Source organism: Macaca mulatta, chromosome 9, assembly GCF_049350105.2.
Source record: "Macaca mulatta isolate MMU2019108-1 chromosome 9, T2T-MMU8v2.0, whole genome shotgun sequence".
NCBI classification, from domain to species: Eukaryota; Metazoa; Chordata; class Mammalia; order Primates; family Cercopithecidae; genus Macaca; species Macaca mulatta.
Window position 1 is genome coordinate 129,328,319 of NC_133414.1, and position 13,168 is coordinate 129,341,486.

General features: G+C 49.2%; 1 protein-coding gene and 1 long non-coding RNA gene across 4 annotated transcripts in view; one reads left to right on the forward strand and one right to left on the reverse strand.

Annotated features, from left to right (window-relative positions):
* Window positions 1–5,107: 5,107 nt before the first annotated feature.
* On the reverse strand, window positions 5,108–7,061 carry LOC114670043 (uncharacterized). Its single transcript, XR_003719486.2, has 3 exons — window positions 6,927–7,061; window positions 5,538–5,651; window positions 5,108–5,247 (listed from the first exon to the last, which is right to left on the reverse strand). It is a non-coding gene; the product is annotated as an uncharacterized LOC114670043 (long non-coding RNA).
* The window catches only part of SLC18A2 (solute carrier family 18 member A2), a 39,145-nt gene continuing 31,991 nt past the window's right edge, over window positions 6,015–13,168 (forward strand). The window contains exons 1-3 of one of the 3 annotated variants that reach the window (XM_028826907.2): window positions 6,015–6,269; window positions 6,721–6,856; window positions 9,044–9,395. In XM_028826907.2, the coding sequence (XP_028682740.1) occupies window positions 6,736–6,856; window positions 9,044–9,395 (473 nt within the window). In that variant the 5' untranslated portion in view covers window positions 6,015–6,269; window positions 6,721–6,735. Of the gene's footprint in view, window positions 6,270–6,294; window positions 6,857–9,043; window positions 9,396–13,168 lie in introns of those variants that run through there. The other 2 variants (XM_077947616.1, XM_077947617.1) reach the window with 2 other exon arrangements.

Below are 13,168 nucleotides of genomic sequence, written 5' to 3' on the forward strand. Positions count from 1 at the left end.
CCCTTAATAACAGTTGTTGTAAGTAATACATCTGCTTATGTCATGAATCCCTCAAGATGATGTTATAATTTTAATTTTAAACAGTTAAAGGTTTATAAAGGAAGTTAGAGGGAAAAGGCCAAAAACAAAACCACAAAACAAAAAAGAATCCATCCAAGAGTCTTTTGCCTTGAGCCAGACATAGCCCTTTTCCGATGTTTTGCCATTGTTTTCTGGGGAAGGAGGTTTCCATCTGCTATCACTGCCCTTCAGTCTGGCTTGAGACAGCACATGGCCCTGCCTGCTCCCCGGGAGGCATCTCCCTGCATGGCCTGTGTGTTCAGGCAGCCAACGCTACATTGAAAGTGTTTGCTTTTTCTAAGTGTCTATGGTGACAGCCACTTTATCACCAACACATCCTTTTGGCAGGGGTGGCAGTGGTGGGGTACCTTATGTACAGAGAGGTGAGTTGATCCTCTGCCCAGTTCTGAGCAGACTGTGGTGCCCGTTTCTTGGTTTCTTTTCACTTATTTCCACTTCATCCTAGATCCCCACTCCTGGCCCCCTCCCAGAGAAGGGGATCCACTTCCAATGTGCTTGATTCATACCCTTGGATGGGAATGAAGCCTCCAAAAATGTAATGGTGTCCATGTGCTTGTCATGTACCCACTTGAAATTATGCTATAGAACTTACTCTCCTCCTCCTCCCAAGACCCAAGGCCTCCTAAAATCTGCCTGTGGAGATGTGTGCAATGCAGTGCACGGCTTCCATGGCTCCATGGTACTCTACAGTCACGTCCTCCACATTTCACCTACATCTTCCCTAGTGAGGGAAACCCAGGTTGCCTCAATTCCCCACTGCTGCACACAACATGGCAATGACCATCCTTGTCCATGCCCCTTAGGTTCTGAGTAGGGATTTCTCAGAGACGAACAGGATAGAGAGAGACACACAGAGAGAGAGAGAGAGAGAGAGAGAGAGAGAGAGAGAGAGAGACTACAGCCTACCTTCAGGTCCCTGTTCTGGGCCCTCTCACTTCCTACTCTCCAGCCACAGCGTGGGGAGCAGCCAGACCCTCCCTTAAGCCACGTGGTAATCCTCCCACTAGCACCTTGTCTTTGCTCTCCTAGGAGGAGATTGGCAAGGAGCTCTTGAGGGTCTTGCCCAAAAGACACTTGCTCTATCCAGTCTGAAGATGACGCAAACAAATCATGTCTAGATGGAGCCCTCCTAGGAAAGTTCAGTTGAAGCTGCTAGCCCTGGAGATTCAGGGGACTGAGATACAGGCCATAGGAGACACCTGGGGCTATGTACAAATGGGATGGAATTTCCCACAAAGCGCAGTGGTAACTGTCTCAGCGACTTCCCTGGTGTGCCCTGAAACCTACAATGTATCCTACATTTACCCAGGCTCTTCCTGGGAGCAGCTCTTTGTGCAGGGGCTCTTCTGTGGGTAGCCTCTGGGGGGCTTTTACATCTGGCTTCTTGGTTTGAACAGAAGATGGCAGAGAGAGCACTCTGGATCAGAGGGTGGGCGCTTAATTCCACCAAAAAGTTCCTGATTGCTCTCCAGAAAGGCTGTACCAGTCCCCATGCACCCCAAGGAAAGTACCCTTGTTTCCCTATATTTTCACCAACAAATGGCCTCACCCAACTTCCTATTGTTGCCAGTGCTCCGAGTGTAGGGCTGCATCTTGACCTCATTTTAATAGGCATTTCTCTGATTACTAGTGTGTGAGTGTCTCTTCATGAGCTTGGTAGCTATTTGGGCTCCCCCTTCTGTGACCTATCTGTTCCAATCCTGTGCCAGCTTGCTGGCTCCTGCCTGGCTACTCTACTCTCCCTTCCTTCCCTGTCGGTGTGATAATAGTACGCCAGGTTGGGCTAGCCTAGGAACCATTGAGTCTCTTGGGATGGCCTTGTTCGTTTCTGCTCTGACCCATTATTTGCATGTCACAGCTTAATGCCCAGGAGTTGAGGGTATCGTCCTTGTTTCCAAGTTCTCTGGTGGGGGAGCACCTGAGGATTTTTCCCCCAGGAAACACCTACACCTTCCCTGTATCCAGCACTTCCCATTTTCCAGTAACAGAGAACACCTAATGGATGTCAGGTACTAGGCAAGGCCCATCCCACTTTCTCTCTATAACTACGCTGGGAGGGAGGGACTGTTAACCTGCTGGAGAGACAGATAAGAAACTGAGATGTGTAAAAGTCAAGCAGCATGACCAAGGTCATGTAACTTGTAAGGGACCCCCACTAGGATGCTGTCTACAGCTTAAACTCCTGTTAGTGTATCTCCAGTAATGTCTATTTCAAATAACTGCTATGTCCCAGGTGGCTACTTCCTAAATAGAATTTAGAAATTATCATTCCCAAATATTGAAATGTAATGAAAAAGTCAATCCTGGTACCACCTTTGTACCTCCTCAGTCTCCAGTGTCTAAAAAAGGTGCAAGTGAGTGGAGGGAGAGGAGGGAGAGTTACTTCCCTCTAGAGAGGAAGTAACTCTAGAGGAAGAAATGCTTCTTTGAGGGTTACTCAAAGGAGGAAGTGAAGTAAAAAGAAGTAACACCTTCATGAGGGTTTGTAAGGGAGGGGCCTGTCTCATGCTGGACCGCATGCTTTCCTCCAGGAAGCGATGCTGGGACTGAGAGAGGAAATAACTAGAAAAGAAGAGGAAGAGGAAGGAAAATGTGCAAAGACCCTGCGGCAGAGAAATGCTGAGAGGAACCACTGTGGCCAGAGGGGGAAGGCAAGGGCTGAGAAGTATCAGAAGTGGCTGTGGAGGCTCTTCAGCCTGGAATGGCAGGACACTGAGTGTATATGAAGATGTCCCAAGCTTTTGAGACCCTCAGTTTTCATGTCTTCCATTTTAAAGCTCATCTGGCTGAGATGGACCTGCGTGGGGACATGCACATGCTCCTGCATGGCCTCCCCTCTCCACAGTCTCCCATCTTCCCCTGGGCAAAGAAAGGCTCCCTTCCTGTCTAACCTGAGTCTGACCCCCTTCCTATATACAGTGTCCTGAGGCACAAAAACATCCTTGGCACCAAACAGAGACTTTTGGTGTCTCTTTCATCAAGGCTCCAAAAATCCCCTCCCTATGCGTCTCTTAAGTAATGTACTTTTAATACAATTTTCCTTTTTATGTTTAATAATTATTTATCAAAATGCATATTTGTGTATGATGTCTTGATCATTTAAATACCATTAATCATTGGTATAATCAGATAATCCTAAAGAGAATTTTAGGGCCTTATGGCCATAAGAAAATATTTATTTATTTATTTATTTATTTATTTATTTATTTATTTATTTTTGAGGTAGGGTCTTGCTCTGTTGCCCAGGCTAGAGTGCAGTGGTGTGATCATGGCTTACTGCAGCCTTGACTTCCTGGGCTCAAGTGGTCCTCCCAACCCAGCCTTCCAAGTAACTGGGACCACAGTTGTGTACCCACGCTCGACTAATTCTTAATTTTTTTTGTAGAGGGTCTCACTATCTTGCCCAGGTTGGTCTCGAACGCCTGGCCTCAAGAGATCCTCCCACCTCAGCCTCCCAAAATGCTGGGATTACAGGCATGAGTCACTGTGCCTACACTTTTTTTTTATAGTTTCAACTTTTGTTTGGGGATTCAGTGGGTACATGTGCAGGGTTGTTACATGGGTGTATTGAGTGATGCTGAGGTTTGGGGTATGATCGATCCTGTACCCCTGGTAGTGAGCATAGTACCCAAGAGTTAGTTTTTCAACCTTTTCTCCCCTCCCTCCCTCTCCCCTTTAGTAGTCTTCAGTGTCTATTGTTGCCATATTTATGTCCATATGTAGAAAATTTTGAAAAGCTAATGCATAGTCACATATTTGTCGTAGTTCACATAATAGATAATGTGATGAATACAGAATTTAAACGATAAAAACATTACAGTAGGATAAAAATATGCTGGAAACAGAATGGAAACATACTTTAAAGGGGTAAAGGACACAATGTAAATATTTTGACTATTAAAGGGATGCTTGTTTATATTTTTAAGTATAACATGGCGCTTTTGTGTTCTTATATAAATTCCTTTGGGTATATTTAAAAGAGAGATATAATAGTTTTATATATAAAGGTCAATAAATACAATATGCCCTATTTAAATATATGATTAAAAAACTCATTGTAGATGCCAACTTGAAAATGTATAAGGCAAACATATTGTTAAACATTTTTTAGAGGGTTTCAACAAAAAGTCTGAAGACCCTGTTATAGGCCATACTGTTCTAGGGGTGTTGGCAGTGATCGGGAGGTGGGAATGCCAGGCTGGCATTGTCCTTGGAGCCATCTACATCCAGCTGTCTGGGCTGGAGTTTGGTGTGGCTTCCAGTGTTCACTGCTATGATGCTGCTATCAGCTCAGAATGTCAGCAGGGATTTGTCTGGACTTTTACTGTCTCCCCAGCATTAACCACAGTGCCTGGCACACAGTAAGAACTCAACACATATTCACCACATGAATGAGGGGCCAGCACTTACAGAGCTCTCACTTTGTGCCAGGCACTGTGCTAAGAGCTGCCTATGCATTCCCGTGGAATTCTCACAACCACGCTGCAGTAGGTCTGGTGAGTATCTCCATTCCAGAGATGGTGAAACTAAGCCACGAAGAGGATACATAACTAGCCCAAGGCCACCAGTCAAGGAAGTAGCAGACTGGGACCTGGGCATGTTGGTAGGCACCCTTTACCATGATGGTTCTCTGTCCCCATGGTCCCTGGGGTAGAGTCTGCATCTTAGGTTCTGAAACTCCAGAGCAAGCACTCTGGGGCACTCCGTGAGTGATACCCTCCTGCCATCTTAAATGGCTCTCTGCCATCTGCTTCCTCCTCCTAAGTGGTTTTCCTTCTGTCCTCCCTGTTTAATATTTAAGTTGCGTACATCCTGCGACATCCTGGAGACCCATGTTCCTGACCTACTTACCTGTTCAACCATCTCTTCTCACACTCGGGGTAGCAATGGGAAGCACAGGGGGTCTCTGCAAGGGAGTAGGGAGGCGGAGAGAGCGGGGACAGCCGCACACCACACTGCTGTTCTCAGTGGCCTCCTGCTGACAACAAGCTAACATTAATAAAACAAGGCCACTCTTCTGCTAAGAGACTGTGACAGGGTAACATTTATTCTAGGTGGTTTTCCAAGAAAACAGCTCCTGCTCCCATGGTCCCCTCGGAGGGGCCTGCAGAGCTCCAGCGATGTCAGAGGGCATCTGTTTGTTTCTCCTTTGCTTCTAAAAGGGACCTGTAAATCAAAGGCAGGCCCTTAGCCCTTGGCAGTGAGGATGACAGCTCTGCACCAGCTACACACAGGCCCCTGGCTCTAGGAACTACCTCTCACCCAGACGCCCAGGCACAGGACCGAGGGGCGAGAGTACAGGACACAGGGCCTAAGCCTGCTGCCCCACCCACAACCCACCCCCTAGCCCTTTCTCAGAGGCCAGGGGCACTCACCTAGCCTCCAGGGTCCCCTGCTCAAGTGGCCCCAGAGGCCCAAACTCACTGCTCTCACTTTCTGAGACCTGGGACCCTCACCTCCTCAGCTCCCACCGTAGGGCGACACTGAAAGGTATCCCCTTTTTCCCCGGTCACCAACTTGAGGATGCCCAGGACTCAAAGGCTCCTCCGAGTGGCACCCCCGCATCGCGGCTGCAGAGGAAGGAGAGGGGAGGGAATGGTGGGTGCAAAGCGTGGCTTTCTCAGGAAAGAGAAGCCTGTCCCTGGCTCCCAGCACCTGTCACCGCTGGCGATCTTACCCCACGGCCATCATTCCCGTCCTCAAGGCCCATTTCAGGGACACTGAGGCTCAAAGAGCCACCTGATTTATTCAAAGCAGCTCGTGCCACTACTTGGACCCACAAGAAAGCCTTGTCTCCTCGCCTTGGTCCCTGGCCCTTCACCCTTCGTCCAGGGTCTCTGACCTCTTTCCCTCTGCGCCCCTGCCGCTTCCCCAGGCCCGAGTCCCCAAGGCACTCGGCCACGCGCAGGGTCCGGAGAAGAGGCGCGGCCGCGGTCGAGGCGGGGACAGGGAGGCGGCCCCTCCTGCGCAGCGACGGCGCGGGCGGGCGGAGACCAGGGCGCCCCAGCCCCCCGCCCCCACTCCCTCCGGCCGTGACGTCAGAGTCGGAAGGGGTAAACTGAGCGGCGGCGGAGGGGCGCTGGGGCGGAGACTGCGACCCGGAGCCGCCCGGACTGACGGAGCCCACTGCGCTGCGGGCGGTGGCGCGGGCGCGGAGGACTCGGGCACGCATAGCAGGCGACCCCGAGGTAACGCGGCCCCGGCTCCCTGCTCGCAGGGCGCGGAGCCGGAGGGGAGCGGGGCCGGGGGAGGCAGGTAGGCAGGGAGGCCCCCAGAGCTACGCGAGCGGGGCTACAGGGACCCCGGGGCAGCCGGGGCGCAGGGCGCAAGGTGCACGGGGGCCGAGCGTGCAGTTTGGGAAGTGGCACAGTTGGGGGCGGCGGGGATCGGGGCAGCGTCCTGGGGGTTCCAGGTTGGGTCCCCAGATTGGGTCTCCGACGGCGCTCGCGGGCGCTCTTTCCAGGGAGCGCAGGCGCTCGTGGGGACGTGCTCGAGGCAGGTGAGCCCAGGCTGGGGCGCCCGGGGGTGTCCCCGGATGCTGGTGCGCGCGGCTCCCTGACTCTCCCTTCCGCGGCCTGGGGGGCGGGAGAATGGGGGTCCCCGGCCGCCTTGGGTCCTCACCGCGCGCCGCGCCCGCAGCGGAGCCCCGGAGACATGGCCCTGAGCGAGCTGGCGCTGGTCCGCTGGCTGCAGGAGAGCCGCCGCTCGCGGAAGCTCATCCTGTTCATCGTGTTCCTGGCGCTGCTGCTGGACAACATGCTGCTCACTGTCGTGGGTACGTGCGGACAGGGCACCCCTGCCCCGGCACCCCAGTCCCGGCGCCCCTTCCCCGGCACTCCGCTTACCCCAGCGCGGTCCCGGAGCTCCGCCAAGCCCCGGGAAAGTTGGAGAACTCGCTTTGCAAAAAAGACATCCCCTCTAGGCTGCCGCGCCCGGGCTAGGAGGAGCCGCTTTGGTGGCTTCGCTTTCCTGATGCTTGGGTCAAAAACTGTGACATCCGATAAGACCCAGAACTTATGTTTCCCCCTGATAATTTCCCGCATCCTCTTGCCTGCTTTCACTGCGATGAAAAAGATTTCTGTTCCAGAAGAGAAATTCCTAAAGTTCAAAATTACGTGTTAGAATAATTATTGGGCTACTCGAAAATGCAGGTTAATAATTTGGTGTAGTACCTAAAAGAGCAAGTTTCGATCCCTTACTCCAAAAAAAAAAAAAAAAAAAAAAAAAAAAAGACATTCAGGTATATTGTATTAGTGAATGACTTGAGATGGAAATATTTCAGGAACCATTGCAAGAGCGATTTGAACAATGTTGGTTTTATTCTTTTTCCTATAATGGAATTTTGAAAAATTAAGTAATTGAAATTCAGATCTCTTAATCCCGCCCATTAACAGAGAAGGATTTGGTATGCATTTCCTTAAAAAAAAAAATCCCAGTTTTTAACGAATGAAAAAAAATCACGACTCATTTAGACTGTAAGTGGTGGGAGCTGTTTCCTTTCTCTCCATTTGCAGGTTTTCTCACAGCGGTTTTCAGAGCATCTGATAGGTTTCATCTCAAGGAGTTATCAGAGCCGTGGAGCTCATCCCTGTTCAGTACCAAGGGTATTAGTTCTGCTTAGGCTGGAATGCTCCATTGGACACATGTGCTCACAGCTTCGATTATATGTTTCACAATTTAATTTGTATTTTTTTTGTTGTTGCTTTTTGTTTTGTTTTTTGTTTGTTTTTTGAAACGGAGCCTCACTCTGTTGCCCAGGCTGGAGGGCAGTGGCGCAATCTTGGCTCACTGCAACCTCCACCTCCCGGGTTCAGGTGATTCTCCTGCCTTAGCGTCCCGAGTAGCTGGGTTACAGGCCTGTGCCACCAAAGCTGTCTAATTTTTGTATTTTTATTAGAGACAGGGTTTTGCCATGTTGGCCAGGCTGGTCTTGAACTTCTGACCTCAGGTGATCTACCCGCCTCGACCTCCCAAAGTGCTGGGATTACAGGCGTGAGCCACCAAGCCTGGTCTGTGTCACAGTTTTGCTTTTTCCTTGTGAAAGTCTCAGGAATTCTTAAATCTTACAAGTTGTAGGAAAAATTGCAGATTCCTACTCACACAATGGAAGAATGAAGTGGGCTTGTTGCAGAATTTCCAAGTTATTACTTCCTGCAGGTTAATTTTTTTCTAAGACACATAATGAAATGTAGTTTTCTGTTTCCTTGATTCATTCATTTGAAAGTCTTTTGAGCCTCTCTTTCTTAGAAGCACCGGTTGACCCCAGGTCAGCACTGTGTTGACATCAGACCACATTTTGCTTTTCTGAAATATTCCTTGAAGGAACAATGTGGAAGAAACCCACAAACGACAGAATCTGTGGGAGCAGTCAGTTCAGCACAGCAGCTGCCTTTGAGAGGAGATAGTCTTCAGGGCCGCTGGGGGCTTGGTTCTTTCTAGTGAGCTAAGGAAAGTGAACTTGCTGCAATGTCATTGTAGACATCTGGCACAGGGCTCCTGTTTTTGGGGTAGACCTGCAACCTCTCTGGATCTCTTCTGGCATTTGACACAACCATAGTTTTGTTGTTGTTGTTGTTGTTTTGTTTGTTTGTTTGAGACAGAGTCTCACTCTGTCGCCCAGGCTGGAGTGCAGTGGTGCGATCTTGGCTCACTGCAACGTCCACCTCCCAGGTTCAAGCGATCCTCCTGCCTCAGCCTCCCAAGGAGCTGGGATTACAGGCGGGTGCCACCATGCCCAGCTAATTTTTGTATTTTTAGTAGAGAGAGGGGTTCTCCATGTTGGCCAGGCTGGTCTCGATCTCCTGACCTCAGGTGATCCACCCGTCTCAGCCTCCCAAAGACCTGGAATTACAGGTGTGAGCCACTGCTCCTGGCCGATGCAACCATAGTTTTTTGCTGATTTTTTTTTCCTGGAGAGGGTTTCAGTGTGATCACCACCTTGCCACTCTGCTCTCATCCCCAGTCCCCATCATCCCAAGTTATCTGTACAGCATTAAGCATGAGAAGAATGCTACAGAAATCCAGACGGCCAGGCCAGTGCACACGGCCTCCAGCTCAGACAGCTTCCGGAGCATCTTCTCCTATTATGACAACTCGACCATGGTCACTGGGAACGCTACCAGAGACCTGCAGGAAGGGCCGCTTCATCAGACCACCACACAGCACATGGTGACCAACGCATCCGCTGTCCCTTCCGACTGTCCCAGTGAAGACAAAGACCTCCTGAATGAAAACGTGCAAGTCGGTCTGTTGTTTGCCTCGAAAGCCACCGTCCAGCTCATCACCAACCCTTTCATAGGACTGCTGACCAACAGGTAGGGCAGACGACTTTAGTCAAAGAGTTTGATATTTGTATCAGTCCTAGCTTATGTCCTTCCTGGAATTCTGCCTCTTATTCATTGGTGGGAGTCTGGAAAATCCATGGTGGGTGAGCTGGGGAAAACCCAGTCTCCTTCTCCTATGTCTCTGTTCCCAGGTAACCACAATTTCCTATTCTATTCTCCCTTCTGTTGCTCAACAAGTAAGAAAATATTAAAGAAGACAGAATAAAGAGAACCTCTTTTACCGAGTGGGAGGACTTTGGCCTGTCTAAATGCCAGGTTTCATAAGTGCGTTTGTCAGAATTGCCCTTGGCAGCAAGGAACTCTATAGTCGCCATGGCTGTCATCCTATTTTAGGAGCCATGTGGCCTCCTCTTGCCTTCTACCTCAGGCCATGAACTTCTTTGTAGAGAGTCAAGGTGTCTTCTTTTGGAGCTGGCATGTTAAAGGCTCTCATAGATACCAGGTAGGGAGTGTGGGAAAAGGTCGGACGCACTGCTGCATAGTTTGGGCTCCAAGCTGATGCCAAGGTCATGGGCTGTGTTCTTCCCTTCTGGTGGTTACCTAGCCATGTCCACGTGCATGAAAGGAAGAGAAATGAGGCTATTGTCTGGATAATCCAAGCTGCCTAAACTAGCTTCAGATGAATCAGGCTGTTCTAGATTTTTTTGAACCCACATTGTTTGGAATAACTGTTTACTTCTCCACTGTTGGTGAAGTGTTTGTTCTACAGCTGAGGTGGACCAGTTCTGCCTGGTCTGTGGGCGCTCAAAGCTCAGGACAAGGGCCTTGCAGCTGAGAGGAGGAGGCAGGCCCCCAAGGTGTCAGTGCAAGGAGCGGGAGCTGGTACAGTTGAGTGTTGGTGGTGGGCTGTCAAGTGCACAGTGTAGCTACCTAGGTGGAAATGATACGTGTGAGGCATACCTATTGTTAAACGTCAGAAATGGTGGGGAGGGGCGTGCCCAGAGTCCTACCTGCAGACCAGGCCCAGAAGCGAGAACAAAGACTAGACTAGAAATGGAGGAGATAGTGGTGGGGAGAGGGCGGAACTAAGGAGACAGGGGAAACCAGGGCTGGGCTAGGCTGTAAGAGGCCCCAAGTGCTGGGCTGAGAAAGGAGTGGGATTCTGTGTGGGGCAGTTGGGAGCCATTACAGATACCAAAGCCAAAGAGAATGAGTGAATCAAGCACAATGTTAAGCAGGGTAAGGGAGCAGGGAGAACTTCGCATTTCCTCTGCCTTTGGCATGGGGAGTGGGGCGCGGACTGGCTACATAATTTGTGGGGTTTAGTGCAAAATGAAAATGTGTGCCCCACATTCAAATATTACGAAACACTTCAAGGTGGCAACAGAGCGTTAAAGCGACCAAGCTCTGAGAGCAGATCCCTGTGCGACTCTAGGGTTAGGGGCACTGGGAGCTGAGGAAACCTTGGGTGGTGGCTGGGGCTCAGGGAGGGGACGGCAGATCTGGCCTTCCACCAGCACAAGTTGCCCTTGGACACATGGAGCTTGAGTCAGACAGGAGCACTTTCTCAACATCTGCAGTTTGATTTTCTGGAACGAAGGGTGCCATTGAATTGATTTCAGCAATCTCAAGCCACGTCCAGCCCTCCAGTCTGTGCAGAGCAGTATTCTAAGGTTGCTACATAAAATATGCTAAGCAAATTAACCCAGCGAAGGGCTGACTGTGAGCCCATTAAGAAGGTGACATTCAGTGGCTCCTCTGTTCTCAGGAGAAAAACCAAACAGACCTCAGTAGTTGCAGGATTGTTTTCTTTCCTTTTTTCAAGACTAAGAACGCTTCTTAAAATGCATCTGGTATAATTACAGAAAATAGCTCAGGGTTTTGTATTCTGAGAAAGCAAACAGCTCAAATACTGTATGTGAAAATTGAGGACATTATCGTAATAATGCCTTGCCAATCACTTGGGTGGAACGTTGCTAGCTGTAGAGTGTAATACTTAGAAATTCGGCTGAAATGATGCCTGTGAGTACTCCAATCTTCCAAACGCAAATGGCAAATGAAAAGCTTTTTTAAAAATCCCATTCTTATTTTTAATGCATTGCTTAAAATGTCATGCATTAAAAATGCATGGGGAAGAAGCTTGTCTAAAAGCAGTGAGCCCTTTCCCCTGTTAAATACTCCAAAGGCTTTGAGGCTGTAGCCACACCAGGCTCATGTTCGGGACTTTAAAAACATTGTCTTCCATTTTGTGACTTGTGAAATTTAGTATATTCTCATGGTGAGTAATCCACTTTGAAAGTTATCTGGAGCAAAATTGTAATCCTCAACTGTTTTGCCCAGCTACCCAGCAAATTTGAAAATGATTTTCTAGTACTGCCTGGTAATATGGAAGGGCAATTTTTTTTTTCTTTTCTTTTGAGATAGAGTCTTGCTCTGTCACCCAGGCTGGAGTGCAGTGGTGTGATCTTGGCTCACTGCCACCTCCTGGGTTCAAGCAATTCACATGTCTCAGCCTCTTGAGTAGCTGGGATTACAGGCGTGCACCACCATGCCTGGCTATTTTTTGTATTTTTTGGTAGAGATGAGGTTTCACCATGTTGGTCAGGCTGGTGTCGAACTCCTGACCTCAGGTGATCTGCCCACCTTGGCCTCCCAAAGTGCTGGGATTACAGACATGAGCCACTGTGACCAGCGAGCAAACACATTTTCATATTGTGATCCTGATTTGTGATTTGTCTCATAATTTCCAAGCCCGATAGCTATGAATTTGGGGACTGGGCAGCTCTTCTGGACACTCCTAGATTCTACTTCCCACCACAGTTCAGATGGAAGCAGAGAAGGGACAAATGCATTCCATTTGCCTTTAATAGTCTCCAAGGAGTTAACCTGTGAGCCATTGCAAACAGTCTTTTGGTGTAAACTGTGCCAATCACATCCTCCATGAGCAAGATGTATGACTCAAGTCTTCAGTGTTGTAAACAAATGTGTTTAAAAGCTTTTTAAAATTGGTTAATATGTTTCTGATTAAAGAGTAGTTTGAAATATGGAGCATCAGCGCTTGCAGAGACTTTTCCCGAAAGCTTTTGGGCCAGTCCTAGCATTTTATAGGCAAAGGAGTTTGCAGTTGAGGAGGAGAAAGCATTTACCACGACAGTGGTGGGACTGCAGCCACATGTCGTGACTGTCCGGTTTCAAGCTTTGTTCTTCCCCACTTCCTGTTCTTCCCACCTGCTTACAATTATACAGCTTGTACTTTTAGCTACTAGAAATAAAGAATGCAGCTCAAAATCCGTCTTTCTTGCACTGACTTGGGCTCTTCCTGGTTGTACCAGGCAGAACTGCTGAAGACCCAGTGAGTTGCTGATTGCTATTTTTAATCAATGAGCAGAGAGTTTAGAAAAGATCAGCCTGATTCCTGTGGACATGGACCCTCCCTGGTCCCGGAAATTTTCAGTCTTTTTCCAGTCCCTGGTGTGAACTGGTCCAGCCTTGTGCATCCCTAAAGATGTGTGGGAAAGCTGCCTGTAGCCAGGCTGGGCAGAGCTATTCTTTTCCAAAGCTGCTTGTTTCAGAAGTGGGACCCACTCTGAATCGAGACGTTCTACAGCGCACCACACCATACTTGGACTCCCCTATTCACAGTCATGATGGTGCCATGTGAGTGGCTTTTGTGGGTAGGAGACACAAAAGGTAGGCTGCCTGTCTGTTTGTTTATTTATTTATTGAGACAGACTCTCACTCTGTTGCCCAGGCTGGAGTGCAGTGGGGCTATCTCGGCTCACTGCAACCACTGCCTCCCAGGT